General features: G+C 42.9%; 1 protein-coding gene across 1 annotated transcript in view; it reads right to left on the bottom strand.

Annotated features, from left to right (window-relative positions):
• Positions 1-9,007: 9,007 nt before the first annotated feature.
• ATP5MG (ATP synthase membrane subunit g) overlaps positions 9,008-17,045 on the bottom strand; it is an 8,285-nt gene continuing 247 nt past the window's right edge. The window contains exons 2-3 of the mRNA XM_026657941.2: positions 11,441-11,601; positions 9,008-9,197 (exon numbers count right to left, since the gene is read on the bottom strand). Of these exons, the coding sequence (XP_026513726.1) occupies positions 9,099-9,197; positions 11,441-11,601 (260 nt within the window). The 3' untranslated portion in view covers positions 9,008-9,098. The remainder of the gene's footprint in view (positions 9,198-11,440; positions 11,602-17,045) is intronic.

The raw sequence follows: 17,045 nt of genomic DNA, 5'->3' as shown, positions 1-17,045 counted from the left end.
GTTTATTTCACACTTGTCATGCTGAAGGAGTCCTGCTTTGGGAGCATTATTAGGGTGTTTTTTCATTAAAACTTGTATAAAGACTTTTTTTTTTTAATCCATTAAAATAGGTTGCACCCTGAATGGGGTGGAATGCTGCCAGGTCCTCTCTGCCACTGCACTAGTCAAGTCTAATCTCCTGTCCAAAAATGAAGTGAGTTTGGCAGCCTCTGCAATATGGCATTTATGTGCCATCTGCATCACAAACCCTTCTTGTATCAAACTTGTCTGAACCTGAGTAACTTCTCATCCATGGACACAGCAGTAAATGTAGGTGGGGATTAACAACATAGAGAGGTCAGCTGCAGTGGAAGCCTGAGTTAATTATAACAAGAGCTTTGGTGACTTACCTTCAGGAAGTAGCTCTTTTGCCCCACTTGTTTTGGAAGTCAAGATCACAATTATCAGAGGGGTAGCCGTGTTAGTCTGAATCTGTAAAAAGCAACAGAGGGTCCTGTGGCACCTTTAAGACTAACAGAAGTATTGGGAGCATAAGCTTTCGTGGGTAAGAACCTCACTTCTTCAGATGCAAGCTTATGCTCCCAATACTTCTATTAGTCTTAAAGGTGCCACAAGATCACAATTGTATCCCAAACAGGACTGTTTTCTCTAATTAATTAGTGGTGCTGCAGCCCATCATTAAGGAGTCTGACAACTTCCCTTCACAGCTAGGTACTGTGTGACAAGTTACAAATGTGGGAGATGCAGAATTGCTAGAGATATCTTCCTGTTCCAGGGCACCTTCACTGCCACTCAAAGGAGAAAGAGGGTCAATTCCCTCCCACAGTCTAATAATAGTATACATTAATCAAGCACCTTTCATACCAAATACCCTCAAAGCACTTTGCAAACTCATTCTACACAACCATATACAGGATTCACCTGGTTCTCAAGTGACATACAGTCTTACCTGGTAGGATGTTTAACAGCACATGGCAATGCTACAGAACAGCGTAGGATAGGAAGCAAAATAATAATAAAAATCCTTGTATCCAAATGAAGTTGCACGTTTCCCCATCAGGTTTGAATCCAGTAGGACAAGTTTTCCAAACCCCCATTCTTGGATTACCTGGAGGGATTAGACTAGAATGGAAGGACCTGCAGCCACATGCTTGGATGCTGACCCATCCCATTAACAGAAGTGAGAGCGCTGAGTAAAGCTGCTGGCACAGCATGGTTAACTCCAGTAGGTCACTGGAAATGCAGGTGTGAACCTCTGGTCAGATACAACTAGAGCACAGACAAGAAGACCCTGCAGGAAAGCCCATGAACAGCCAAACTTGGGGTGAGATTCATATGCTGTTGCATAGGCTTTATTGAGGAGGAGGAAGAAGAGTACTTACTGAGACCTATGCTAAACAGAGCATCATACTTCAATGCTGTCTCAAATTAGATGACTCCCTTTGTGAAAAGGGCCATCTCCTCAGCAGGTAGAGGGAAAAACAGAACAGGCACTTACTAGCAAGGGAAGATCAGTCAGCAACTGCCAGCTATAAAATGGTTACTTTGGGCAACACCTGCTTGGCATTGCCAGATTTAAAGGGCCAACTCCGAGCCAGACATGCTGGGAGAAAAGTTCATATAAAAGGGCAAGTGTGTGAGTGTGTGTGTGTGTGAGAGAGAGAGAGAAGAGAGTTAGTAGATCCGAGGTAGCCTCTAAAGAAAGTACTGTATGTGCAGGCCACACCTATATCATGGTCTTCTGAAGAAAGTTTGGAGCTCAGTACATGCACAATTCAGTGTCAAGGCCTCTCATTCATAATGCGGTTAGTCTCTCTGTGTTTTCCTGTGGAGTAATTGGAAACGGAATGGGGGAACAGGTAATAGATCTATTACCAATTGCTTGCTAAACTCGGAGCAGAGGATATTGAGGGCTAGTATTAGGTTAGATGCAAATGTTTGGCTTTTAAAAACACACTAACTTTAATGTCTCTCATTAAAGACTGGGGGTGAGGCCCTGACTTCTATTCCTGCTTGTCACAAACTTGGGAAAGTCATTCAATCTCTTTGCCTCTGTTTCCCCAGCTATAAAATGGAGGTGACTGACCTACCTTGCAAGGGGGTTGGGAGGCTCAACTACTTAGCATTCATGAAGGGCAGAGAGTACCCATCTGGATTTCTATGACTAGCTGTGTTCTGGGGTATCAGTTGCCAGAGGGGGAGTTTGCCTAGAAAATGCTGGACATTGACACTTGTGATGACCCTTCTCTCCATTTGCTCATGCCAGTCTGCATTTGGTGCTTGTGCGCTGGCTCTACTGCTCATCTTGTGCAGAGAATTTATTTTAAAAAAGGCCTAATTAGTTTCAAACAACATCCAGGTTGAAAGCGATTGAGAAGAGTGCATCTGTCTTTGTGTGAGTTTGACTAGTCACCTTTTATGTTCTTATGGAGGCAAATCTAACTGCCTTGCCTTCTGCAAGGGCCCTATTTGTTAGGGGATACTGAAGCCAAGCTGCTGAGACACATCATGACCTACCAAAAGCTGACAAAACAGTAAGTGTTCTAAGCAGATCTTCTCCAAGAGACGAACACACCAGGGCTGTAAGAGGCAGGTAGGAAGAATGCCCTCTAGTGGTAACTCTCAGCTTCCAGCTTGTACAACTGAATTAATTTTATGAACTAAACACAAACAGGGACCAAATATTCTCTTTTATGTATATTTCAATTGCCCAGGCAGTTTGGCCAACAAGATTTTCCTTTTCAACATATGCATCTCCAAGGACCTCTATAAAAGTCTGTGTTTCATATATAAACATCTGAGGATTTATTTTCTGTAGAAAATTCTTCACACTGAAGTTGTATCAAACACAAAAACTGAAATAGGAAGCCAACTGAGCATGGCATAGGGCATGGGGTGATGATCCCTCTAAAGCCCTTGAATAGAACCAGTGAGGAAAAGGCTGGGAGGGCCCCTGTTAAAGGAAGGATAACTAGCAGCATCCTGCATATAGAAAATGACATTAGCAAAGGTATTCAGCTAGGAAGCTATAGATAAAAATATAGCATTAATAATAAATAAATAATAATAATAGAGAGGTTTCTCATAGTACCCTCACACTGAGAGGGTGTTGCAAATGTAAGCTAGAACCAGAGACCATTTCCTCCCACCACTGAAATGCAACCACCTCTGGGGTGGAATCCACCAGCTGCTTAGCAATGCCCAACAACTCTACACAAAAGTTTTAGTGCAAACAGTAGAGTCCCGTATTCACTTAAACTTGGAGGAAGGCAGTGTGTAATTCTATGAGATACAATTTAGTCAGCATAACAACCCTCTGCTTGCAAAAAGCTATACTGGGATCTTTAATAACCACAAACTGCCAAGATCTCAGCTTAATATCTCATCTACAAGACAGCTCTTCCAGCAGCACAGCATGCCAACACCAAGCTGAAGCAAAAACTTCAACACTGTCAAGAAAGAGCCCCCGCTTCTGAGTCACTTACCCCACTTCTCACAGCACAGCTTGTACGTGTCCCACCCAAATAGTGATGGAGCCTAATGCTTCTTAACTTGTGTTGTGCCATGTCACATTTCACAAACTGGTACGGGCATGCTGTGGAAGAAGAGATTAATGCCTTCTCTTTCCATATTAAATGCCTCATAGTTGAAATTAGAGAGACGAGGTGGGTGAGGTAATATCTTTTATTGGACCAACTTCTGTTGGTGAAAGAGGCAAGCTTTCCAGCCACACACAGCTCTTCTTTAAGTCTAATGTCATTGCTAACTATTGTCAGTGTGCACTTAACACTGGTTTCAGTTGCAGCTCTCATGCTGACTCAATGCCCTCTTTCTGTCCCTGATTCTGCTAAACACGCTGCATGAGGGACTTTCCCCTAAAATGTGGGCAGGCATTTGTACTTCACTCCCCATTTAAAGTAATTTCAGACACAGGGGAATAGCTATAAATCTCCGCTGCCATGTGCACTGCAGAGCTAGGGCTGCTGTTTCCCTGTGGGAGGCAGGGAAGGGGATGACATCAGGCAGCAGCAGAAATGCAGGGTCTGTTGGGAAAAGAGTACGGATTTGAATATGCAAGGAACAGTTCAAAGCTGTGCTAAAGTGTTTTAATTAACCCTGAATGCTATGGCAGAGGAGGCAGTCGAAGCCAGCAGCATCTCAGTCATCAGTTGTTTGGTTAAACATCAGAAGCTAACGTTTCTCATAAAGATCCATCTAAGGTAGCCTAGGAAAAACCTGTACAGAAAATGGTGCGACACTACAGTAACTACAGCTTCTTATCTGCTTTCTGCAGGCTCCAGCCATCCAGCACAGACCCTACCCTCTAGCCCAAGGCTATATAGCAACAAACTTCTCCACTCCTAGAAGCAGGGATAAGGATACCAGAGGAGGCTCAGGATTTTCCATCCATGCTTAGCCTGTCTCCCATTATGCAGATGCTGCACAGCAGTCTCCGTGCTTGCTGGGAGGGTGGGTTACTTGCTCTTATCACCGATGAAAGCCACTCTGAGTCAGCTACTGAGAGACGTTGCGGGTGACGTAATTCCACAATACTGTCATTCTCCAGGCAGCTGGGAACTGAGTCCCTAAGCCTCTCTGCAGCCCAAGCTCCACCCGTAGGAGTCTTGCCCATCACTGGCCCCAGCTGTGAATGATTGGTTCAGCAGCTTTTGGGGTGTCTTACAGATCCTGCCTAGCCTTCAGAGAGGAGAAACGCTCCTGGGTCCTAGTGCAGGCGGAGTTCTCTACTGGCACTACTCGCCTTTTCCCTCCAGTGCAACCATACAGAAGGCTATTACCATGCAGAGATTATTATTTGAATGGTGGTAGCACATTGGGGGCCCCACGGCGTGAGGAGATGTACATATACAACAAGAAAGATCCCTGCTCTGAGGAGCAGTCACACTCAAAGTCCAAATCAAACAGCAATGGAAACATTGCCACAAATTTGTTTGTTGTTTTAATCCAATGAGAAGTCCCCCCCACCTCCACATCACAAGCCTCCCCTGCAGGATTTGAAACCCAAATGTTGCAGTAGTGCATCAAACGCCCACCCCACAAAACAAACAGGCTTATTTTCATGAGCCAAGCAACAAAATGCAAAGAGCATAAATGTAGACCTGGAAGTTTGATGTAAAAACTTCGGACCACCTGAGCAGTATTTGTAAGAGACGAGAACACCCATTTTTAAAAATACAATTTTTACATATTGTTTCCCCTAAAGCCCTCTGAATTCTCCAAGTCCTGGCTGGGACTGCCTGTGAGGATGGCAGTAACACTCTTAAATCTACACAGCAGTTAGAAAGGCTCTCAATAGCTTACATAAAATAATCACTTAATCTCTCTGGCTCACTTTTCTTTTCCCCTCTGTAACATGGGGATACTGCTACTTCCTCTCTTACCTATTTAGATTGTAAACTTTGGTCAGGGACTGTCTCTTACTCAGTGTTTGTACAGCACAATGGGCTTTAATCTAGGTTGGGTAATAAAAATTAATATTCATCTGTCACCAAGATACAGCCACCTTGGTATATACAGCACCACCCAGCAGTTTGGGCCAGGAAGCAAAAAATTACTTCAAACAAGGAAAAGTAGGCAGAAGAGCCAGATTCTACGCTGCAGCCTTCAGGAGGCACAAACCAGGAGATGGGGGCAAAGGTGACTAAGTCACCTTTATGCCACCCATAACCTGATCTTGAGAGGCCAACTTGTTCCCCAGTGTAATTTAGAGTAGCTTACCCCAATTGCCAGCTGCTCTGAGGCACTGAAAAGATGAATGGTCAAGCACTCCATCCACACAGCAGGAATGGCATAAAACCACATGCAGCAACTTTTCTGTTGCTAGAGCAGCATGAAGGGCACTTAATAGGGGACTGAATCGGTCCTAGAGTTTTCAGCAGGACCCTGGGGTTAAAAAACAAAAACACAAACGTGCCAAGGAGCACATCTTTTTATTGTGTGATGTCTAGCAGAGAGGCCCAATCTCTATTTGGGCCTTTAGTTGCTACAGCAATACTATTAATAGATTTTTTAATGGCCACAGCTAATCAGGGTCATAGTTGTATCTGTCATCTGAAAGCTGGCAGCAGACTATGCTTGTGCCCCAATTCAGTAATCCATCAGAAGGAAGACCACCACCAGGACGCAGCTGGCGTTAGTTCTTCAAAGATTACTCCAAGACTGCCCAAGGAAGCGGTGACAAAAGCACTCCATTGTTTTACCTACTCTTGTTTTGAAAGCAGTGCCCAAGGTCAGCCAGACACCAGTAAAGATTCATTACCTGTGACTTATGAGCAAGACATTTTTGCTCCATAAGAAAAAGTCAGCATCTCTCCTGCTTAGTACTTCGTAGAGTTCTGTTCCATCATCAGAGCTGTATATGGTGAGCCTGCTATTTGTGTTACGCTTTCAGAGTGTGAAAGGCACACTTCTGCAGTGCTGGCATATGATGAATAAAGCTTTAAGTGGCTCGTGTTCCAGAGCAGAATAGGTTGCTCTCTCTTACTGGTGTCTCAGCTTATTCCCTCAAGCCTGAGCTCCACCAGATGGTGAGGTATCCTACCTTTTGGCTCAGGAATTCTTCATATTAATATGAATGCATTTGATGTGAGGCTCTCAGTAGTACAGACAGAAAGGTGTCGGGGCCCCATGCTCCCATCTCTAGAGAACGGGGCAGGAATAGTATAAGAGCAGGCTTGGTAAGGAGTCTGGTATTGGTATCATCTCTGAAGCAAGTTAGTTACTAGAAATGCAAAATATCAAATCAAAAGTGGAATGTGTGGTGGGTAAGCAGTGGCTACTACATCTTTGTGAAGGGGATCTGCTGAGATTGTCATTCACTGACTGGCAAATGTTAGACCACCTATTAGATACAAACTGGTTACTAGTATAAGAATATCAGGGGGTAGCCGTATTAGTCTATATCCACAAAAACAACAAGGAGTCCGGTGTCACCTTAAAGACTAACAGATTCTGAAGAAGTGGGTTTTTCACCCAGGAAAGCTTACGCCCAAATAAATCTGTTAGTCTTTAAGGTGCCACCGGACTCCTTGTTGTTTTAGTATAAGAATACTGCAGAGTATTTTGCTATCAGTTCGGTAGTGCCATTCTCCATTCTCCTTCTCCCCTTTCACTAGTGAACTAATGGAAAAAAGTTGCTTCCTAGTACTGTCAAGACCCAAACAACTTCTGGTCATTTAAGATACCAAGGGACTTAAGACTAGGTTTGTTACCAGTGGTATCCTGGCCTAATTCCAACACTTCCTGTTTCAAATGGATGTTCTCCCTTCCATCCAAAATGTCGATGCAATAGAACAGCAGCAACTACACCTCACAACTGGCTATAGTTCAGGGGCAGGTGAAGTTACGTATTTATTCAGAAAACATAGTGGGGATGTTACACGATAAAATGATAAATGCAAGACTTCCTACTGAAAAAAAGTGTTTTGACAAAGGCCTATGCTATTGCTGCAGAGACAAGAGTAATCTATGTACTATTAGCCTAGTATTCCAAGAGATTTCTAATGTCAAAGGGCAGCCGAGCCCAGAGTACTGGAGGCTCACCAAGGAGCTGAAAGCAAGACTCAGAAGATCACAGGGCAAGCCAAGAGAGGATTGTAGCAGACTGTAATTCCCTATCAAAATAGCTAGCAGAGATGTTTGATTCCAACTCACTAGGTTTTGATAGCTATGAAACAGCTAGTTTCCAGTACATGTAATACCCAGTTTCACAGCAAGTATTGTGTTTTTGGACACAGAGAAGAGAGCCCCTACTGTGTTTTCTTTAGTGATGAAGTAGCGGAGATTACATGCCCATTTCAGCAGAAGTTTGTTGGAAATTTAGTGCTTGTTCCCTCTGTCCTTGCTAATGAACTTTTGTGCTCATGGAGTTATTAGCAGCGTAAGCCAATATCTTCTATTTATGCACAGGTCAGGTGCTAAGCTGTAGAGCCAGCAAACTTAAGATGAATCATGTTTTTCTATCAATGCTGTAACTTCACGGCCTAGAGATCCTGCTGAAGGAACAGAAGCTATGCTTTGCTCTACATCTTTACTTTGGAGGAGACTGGATTTTGTCTAGTGAAGCCATGTATTAAATGAAGTTATGATGTAGAGAAACACTTGTCACCTATCTGAGTAGCAGTAATGCCTGGTTGCAGAAGGCTTAACAGGTGATTTTAAGTTGGGCCACTACTAGTCTTGCTAAAAGTAAGATGGAAAAGCAGGTGATTTGTTTAATAGAAACTCTATTTTCTATGGCAATATAATTAGTAAAGAATAAGTCCCATCAAACAGATAACGCCATTTCTGCTGAAAGGTATCAAGCATTCTGCCTGATTAAAACTGTCCCTTCCCCCCTCCCCCCCTTTTTTTTTTTTAAAAAAGAGAGTTAACCATATGGGTCAGATGAACACAGCAAGACTATTGATTATTGGATGATTTACACCTCTCAGGTTGTGAGGTAAGATTTTAGAGGCCTATTCTGATTACCTTCTTTCTTCCAGCTCTTTACATATTTTAACTCAGCCTGGTAGAATTAAAGAGAATGCTTTATACCATTTGATAAATCTGGGATGCCAAGTTGCTGTTTCATGATTTAAAGCACTGGCTTCTACTGGTTTCCATAACAGCTGCTGCTAAAACTGTCAGAATCAAAGTAAAAAATCCAGCTTGTGTGATGCAGATCTGAGGTTCACAATCCCCAGCTAGAAACACTTTGGCAGACCAAACAAAAGGGTTTAATAGCCAGTAGACATTCCCCAAGCACTAGTCCTAAATGACCAGAAAAAAGTTTCAATCCAAGTTAACCTGCTATGGTAAAAGATTCACATTTTCAAGTGTTATGGAAGCAGGATGGGGTATAACTATTGCCTTGTGTGTGGTAATGCTTGAAGAGGGATGGCCTCCAGGCAGCTAGGTACTAACTGATGCTTTCTTCACAGCTGGCAAAGCTAACAGGATGGGGACAAGCTCACACTGTAAACACCACTAACAGAGACCACCACAATTCCACATCATTTCCTGGTTTTATTTTGTCAAATACTGTTACAGACTTAGGAGACAAAGCAGTGAAACGTAAGACTACTAAAGATTAGTCTTCAAACATTGTATCCAATCAGGCTGCCTCTGCCTATGATCTCACCGATGTAAAACCACATCAGCACCTCTGTGGCCACCAAACCGTTCCTCAGAGCTTCCTGAAAGAAAGAAAGCCACAATTTAGAATGTTTGCTATTGCAGTAACGTCTCCCTTTGCTTTGTTAACCATACACAAAGTTTGGTTGTGATGGCAAGAAAGCCACCCAAGTTAATGAGATAGCATTTTTAGCTAAAGCCAAGAATGCTATTAACAATTTACTCGCCCCCACCCAAGCAATCATGGTACATACTACTGTGCACTCAAATCTTAAGTACAGCTTAGCTTTCAGAGCCCTTCAGAGAGAATGCTTTAAAGCATAAATACTGAAAAGGCCATCCAAGTTTTAGTGCCAAGCAATACACTAGACCTATGAAATAGCTGTTCAGTACTGGTGGGCAGATCTGGTACCTATTGACATTTGATTCACGTGAATGGATGTTGAAGAAAAGCCTGCTGCCAAAAGCACATCTATACTCTACTAGAAGTGGTAGGATTAAGAAATGAAAAGCTGGTACATTAAAAATGCTATTCAACTCTTAACCTTTAAGTTCTCCAAGTGTTTCACTCCTTAATGACAACAGCTCTATTGGTTTTCATGGCACAAGTAAAAGCTTTTTAAGCTAGGATGCCAGTGGTTCAATAAGTTCCTGGAAAATATTACCCTGTACACAAAATACCTGCAGCTCTTAAACTGCATCTGCTAGACTCTAGAGAAATATGCAGCAGAAGTGCGATGCTTCAGGATCATAAGATCAGACCTCTACTTTTTAAGCTAATTCTGAAGCAAAGACGACCCATTTTTATTTTAAAAAAGTTATTTTGAAGACTGACACCATATAAATGAACAAGGTTTTCAAAATGCTGAGGTAACTTCAGGAAGAGAGATTTAAATGTGAAGAGTTAAAGGGGCATCCATCAGAAGACCCGGACTAGTCAAAGAACCAGATCTGCAGGTAATACGTTCAGAGAACTATTCTTCATTTTGCACTCCCATTCCTAAGGGAAAGAAGTCTATTATTGAATTACTCTTTACAGATCAGGAAGGGGGTATACAAGTTGGAAAAAGGGCCTAGAAATTACTGGTTTGTTGGACCTTGCTTTATTATTTATATTGTAAAACCCCATTGTGCAATACAAGAACAAGGGGGCAATTCAATGAAACCGAAAAGCAGCAAGTTCAAAACTGATTGAGATAGAGAGCTATTTACATTGATGACATGAATATTCAAATTTATAACAGATATTTGCAAGAGTTGAGAAGGGACTAAGGCGATCTCTAAAAATTAAGAGTTAGAAGGAAACTTTCCTTGGGACAGGTTATCACATAGCTACCCAACTCTAGGTTTTTTGCACCATCCTTTTAAGTATCTAGTACTTGTCACCATCAGTGACAGGATACTGGACTAGAAGAACTACTGGTCTAATCCAGCCTGTCAATGCCCACATTCCTATTAAGGATAGAATATTTTAGGGGGAAAATGCATCTATGAGCCTAAGCCAAAAGAGAGTTACAGCCCTTAGCATGGGGGTTCTCAAACTGGGGGTCGGGACCCCTCAGGGGGTCATGAAGTTATTACATAGGGGATTGCGAGCTGTCAGCCTCCACTCCAACCCCGCTTTGCTGCCAGCATTTATAATGGTGTTAAGTATATAAACAAGTGTTTTTAATTTAAAAGGGAAGTCACACTCAGAGGCTTGCTGTGTGAAAGGTGTCACCAGTACAATAGTTTGGAAACCACTGCCTTGGCAGGAACAGAACACAGCCCCACCCCTCCTCACTGCACTGTAGAAGGTAGCAGTGTTTTAAAACTAGCCTTAAGCTTTTGGTTGTTATTGCAAAGGTCAAGCAGCAATTCCAAACTAGTCAATTATCCAATATCCCTTCATACCACACTACACGCTGTGCTGGCTATGTTGATATTTCTATCAGAAGGGTGACAGTGCATTCAGAAGTCCCTTTGACAGTAAGGCAGCTGCAGACACTAAGTGGAAAGATCAACATCTGGCCATACTAAAATGTGTATAAAAGCTCAATAGGGAAAAAGCCACCATAAGGCAGAAGTGATCTGTCCAGTCAAACTTCTTTTTCGTCACAGAGAGCACAGGTTCGGCCTAGCTTTATCAACAACTTGTCTACCAAATTAACTGTTCTGTCCAAATAGCAAGCACAAGTCACTTTCTGGGCTTTTTATGCTGCTAGATGTAGCCCAGCTAAAAATGTGTTAACCAGCATGGCTGGAGAAACCCCAGGGGAAACACGCTTCTGTTATTCATATCCGTTCTTATTTAGCCTGCAGTTACCTTGACTGTGAGCTGTGCGAGGTGACCAGACTGAAAGCTTTTGACCATAGCTTTCATGCTGTCAATGGCCTTGGGGATCTCAGCAGGGGTTGGAGGAACCAGCTCAACCTTGGCATAGTGCCAAAATGTGGCCAAACGAGGCCTGGAGTAAGTCACAGCAGCTGGAAGAGAAAAATACCAGGATGAATCCACTGGAGGCTAAAAGAAACAGATGCGTGGGCTGGACACAAATATTTATTCATGCATCACATTCATTTACTGCTTTCACCAAACATGCACCCAGTCTGAAGAGTCAGAGCTGCTCCTTGGTAACGAGCAGATATTTATTTAATTTTTAAAAACTCAGCTCTAAGCAACCATCCAGTGCTCTGGCTGCCTATTCCATAAATACATAAATAAATAAATCACAACATGAACATGAAGGACTGCCTATATATATATCACAGCCCAAACCCTCAGACTAAGGGTATGTCTACACTACACTACCCGGATCGGCGGGCAGTGATTGATCCAGCAGAGGTCGATTTATCGAGTCTAGATGCGATAAATCGACCTCCGAGCATTTTCCTGTCGACTCCTGTACTCCACCGCCACGAGAGGCGCAGGCGGAGTCGATGGGGGAGCAGCAGCAGTCAACTCACCATGGTGAAGACACCACGGTAAGTCGATCTAAGTACGTTGACTTCAGCTACGTTATTCACGTAGCTGAAGTTGCGTAACTTAGATCAATCCCCTACCCCCCTCCCAAAACGTTGACCAGGCCTTAGAAAGGGGAAATAAGTGAATTTAACTGCATGCTCAGAAGGTTAACAGATCTGGACTCTGGCAGACCAGGTGTGGGATGGCGATTTCAAATATCAAAGACCCCTCACAGAATACCCTGTCGGCAGCTCCCTCATTTATATTGAGGAAGCTCCAGCTCAAGCACCTCTTCTGATCTCAACTATGGCAGCACCTCACAAGGAGAGAGGCAATCTCACAAGTAACCAGGTCCCAAACCTTTTAAGGGTTTTTAGGTGAAAACGAACACCTGGCATTCCACTCCAAAGCTTACAGAAGCCAGGGGAGATTACTGGTCTAAAGTGCTCCCAACATCCAACTCCACTTAATCAGGCTGTATACAACATTAAAGTACAGAACATGTGTATCACAAGGAACTCAGCCATTCAGGAAGCCTGTATAAAAAAGTTTAAAATGTGATGACCCCAGGTCAGTACCTAGTTCTACCAGCTAGTTGTGAATTGTCAATCATTTAGCTACAAATTTAAGTTGCCAGACAATGATTAGTATAGAAGATCAATATCAGCACTGTTCTTTGCCAGCAGAGAGTGTTATGGACTTTAACTAGTAAGAGTCTAAGGAGACATTTTAGTTGCTCCTATTCTTAAGATGTCATGCCTCAATATTGGAAGCATGAATAATTAGATGTTAGAATTATACTAGTCAAACCATTTTAATAAGAACGGCCATATTACGTCAGACCAATGGTCCATCTGGCCCAGTATCCTGTCTCCCGATAGTAGCTAATGCCAAGTGCTTCAGAAGGAATGAACAGAACAGGCGATCATCAAGTGATCCCTGTTGTCTACTCCTAGCTTCTGGCAATCAGAGGCTAGGGACACCCAGACTATGAGGTTGCACCCCTGACCATCTTGGCTAATATCCATCGTGGGACTTGTTGAAATGCATTTTATTAAGCTTTTTCTAGTTAGGCAGCACAACTACCTCTCCCCAAAAGCTGCAGAAGTGGTAATGTGAAAACAGTGTTATTGTTTGAATCAATCAGAACTCCTGCAGCATTCTGCACCTCAGACAATATCCCTGCATAGGCTGAGAGCGTTTAATCACAAGAGTTTAACTACTGACAATTATGCTCTATATGGTGCAAAAGAATTAAATAGGTAAACTTCAACCTATGTGGCCTGCAAATTACATCTCTAATACAAGTCTCAGTACACACACACACCCCACACTACACTACAATATCAGGATAATTAACACTGTGGTGGAAATTCTCCAGTTTCCATAATCACAGCTGAATGAAGTCTTTGCTCATGAAGGTAGATTCCATCTTTTGTTTTAGAATAAGTGACCTTGAATTCAGCATGAGTTTGACAAAAAAAAAAATCAATATTTTTTAATTTACAAAAAGCATTCTGAGTTCAATTGGATGCTTGTACATCAATAATTCAAAGAGGGAAACCCACCCTCCAAATTAAACCCATCGTAAAGTGAAAGTCTCAGAAAAAGAGACAGATACTCTGCACTGCACCCAAAAGATCAAAAATTCAGTCTATTAGACCAACTGAGAAAGTGAATTCCAAAGTCAAGGGCCTTTGCTCAAGTGAAAGCCCTTCCACCAAATCCCACGCTTCCTTCAACTGCCATGGTAGTTGTTTTGCGACATGATTTAGAGCATAGCTAAGGTCTTCAAACCTCAAAAGATGTTCAACCTAGGTCCTAATGGGGAAGTGAGGAAACAGATTGACAGAGCAAGACGGGTACCCAGAAATCATCTACTACAGGACAGGCCCAACAACGACAACAACAGAACACCACTGGCCATCACATACAGCCCCCAGCTAAAACCTCTCCAGCGCATTATCCACGATCTACAACCTATCCTGGAAAACAATCCCTCACTCTCACAGACCTTGGGAGGCAGGCCAGTCCTCGCTTACAGACAACCCCCCAACCTGAAGCAAATACTCACCAGCAACTACACACCACACCACAGAAACACCAACCCAGGAACCAATCCCTGTAGCAAACCTCGTTGCCTACTCTGTCCCCATATCTACTCTGGCAACAGCATCAGAGGACCCAACCACATCAGCCACACCATCAAGGGCTCATTCACCTGCACATCCACTAATGTTATATATGCCATCATGTGCCAGCAATGCCCCTCTGCCATGTACATTGGCCAAACCGGACAGTCCCTCCGCAAAAGAATAAATGGACACAAATCGGACATCAGGAATGGTAACATACATAAGCCAGTAAGTGAACACTTCAATCTCCCTGGTCATTCTATTACAGATTTAAAAGTCACTATCATTGAACAAAAAAACTTCAGAAACAGACTGCAAAGAGAAACAGCAGAACTACAATTCATTTGCAAATTCAACACCATTAATCTGGGCTTGAATAGGGACTGGGAGTGGCTGGCTCATTACAGAAGCAGCTTTTCCTCTCCTGGAATTGACACCTCCTCATCTATTATTGGGAGTGGACTACATCCACCCTGATTGAATTGGCCCTGTCAACACCGGTTCTCCACTTGCGAAGTAACTCCCTGCTCTCCATGTGTCAGTATATAATGCCTGCATCTGTAACTTTCACTCTATGCATCCGAAGAAGTGAGGTTTTTACTCATGAAAGCTTATGCCCAAATAAATCTGTTAGTCTTTAAGGTGCCACCAGACTCCTTGTTGTTTTTGTAGATACAGACTAACACGGCTACCCCCTGATACTTGACAACCTAGGTCCTAGACTATATAGAGCCACTTATTTTAAACTCACAGAAGTAAAAAGTTTTGTTAATGACTACCTCATATTTAATACCCTTAATATTTCTTGGCCCTCAGTAGGTCATACCTTTTCTATTTTTGAGTCTTCTTCAAGACACTTCATTTTGATGTTAGAGATATTCTCCCCAGCTGGACAGGCAAATTGCAGTATTTTTAAATGAAAACCTATTACAGAGTAGACCATATATTTCATATGGAAAAGAATCTCAGCTAATGTAGGCAAAGCTGCATTGTAATTACAAAGCTCTCACCAGTTGAAATATCTACAAGTGGAAAGAGCCAAAAGTACAAGATAAAGTGGGTATCAAGACTAGCACAGAACAAAACAAAAAGAGGAGGAACAGGCAGAATTCTTAAGAGTGGATACAGCTTGTTAGCAAAAACAAAGCTTATATATTTGCTATTAGCAACTCACTATCCTGATTCCCTATTTCATAGATATCTGTCACATCCATTACACTCACAGTCCACCACATCCTGCACCACACAGCATTTCCCTTATCACTACATCCTAACTTCAAATATCGGAGCCCAAGTTAGTGCACCCTATACATCTCAATCTTTGTCTTTAAAGATACAGGTGTAGGGGCAGGGGAAAAGCAGTTCTAATTTGGTTTTATAGTGCTGCTCATCACCACAGCAACTGTGCACTTTACATGTAAAATTGGTAATAGCAAAATCCATCATAGACTTATTGGAATCTCTGGCATGTCCCCCTTTTTTGGGAGGGGGAAGTTCTGATTAAAATATACATACATACATACGTACATCAATTTTGTTAATTTACTGTTTTGGTTAAGATTGGTTTATTTCAGGTGGTTTGAGATTGGTTGGTTTCTTTTGGGTAGAAGGAAGATGTTGAGAGGATCCATCTCACGGTGGAAAGGCCTGATTTCTGAAAGCATTAAGCATTCACTCCTCTCAGACTTCAGTGAGATTTACAGGTGCTCAGTATCTCTGGAAATATGGCTATTAAGCATCTTCCTAATCAATTGCCTCTAACCCCTTTCCCATTACAATTGGAATGCCTGGTTAGACATGGGCCTTACCTTTAGAAGGCTGGTAATAAGCTCTCTTTTTCTCTTCACCATTTTTGTTTACTTGCCCGTGTGATAAAGTATTGAACTGGAAAAGGATATATGGACTCTGCTGCATGACCTTTAGAAGTCACTTCACATCTGTACCTCAGTTTTCCCCATCACTAAAATAGGAAAAATACCTTCCTTTATAAAACCCTCTGAGAAGTATTAATTTGAAGGGGAGTTGTGCTTCAAAAGGACGTTCCTTCATTACAAGGTAATTTCTCTATGATTATTCTTCCCCACCCCTTAGCATTTAGTAACTCTACTTACTGCAAACTCAGATTTTGTCATCAATGAAATCCTACAGAATCTTACACTAGATTCTTAGTTGTTTAGTTTCCCCTTTTCACTGACACTGAACAGTAGGATATAGCCTCTAGCTACTTAGTGCTCACTTAAAAAGAAAGAAGCTCAGCTAAAAAGCAAGAGGCTACAAGATACAGAGAGTGAGTCACCTGGACAATGACAAAAATCCATTTCCTGCAACTGAAGAAAGTAAAATGAAGCAGAGGCCTAGACCCTAGGACAACTGGAATAGGTGGAACAATCCAGTGACAAAGGCCATTCAGCCAAGTCTTCCAGGGAAACACCACCTGGTGATACACTCACCAGCTCACCCAGACAACTTAGACCAGGGTGGTGAATTCTGCTCAGTCAAGGCCCCCATCTCCTGCCCAAGGTATAGTCAAGGTCCAGACTCCAGATAAAGCAACAACAAAACAAGATAATAAGCAAATACGATTTCAGGGTCCGTCTGAAAGCATCTGGCGGGCCGGATGCGGCCCGTGGCCCAGGCCAGCCACTGACCTCCCCGAGTTGGACCGTTACCGACGTACGGAATCGAGGCCACACCCCCCCCCCCCGGCCCCCAGCGCGGGGTGCGGAGGCCACAGTCACACTGGCTCACTGGAGGCGCGAGTGGTGCCGGTGCTGGCCAGGCCCCTATTGGGACCTGGGGCGGGCGAGAGCGAGGCGCTGCCCCCCCCCCCC

The sequence above is a fragment of the Terrapene carolina genome, unplaced genomic scaffold (genome assembly GCF_002925995.2).
Source record: "Terrapene carolina triunguis isolate 2854851 unplaced genomic scaffold, T_m_triunguis-2.0 Scaffold374, whole genome shotgun sequence".
Lineage (NCBI taxonomy): Eukaryota > Metazoa > Chordata > Testudines > Emydidae > Terrapene > Terrapene triunguis.
This window is presented reverse-complemented; position numbering and strand designations above follow the sequence as displayed.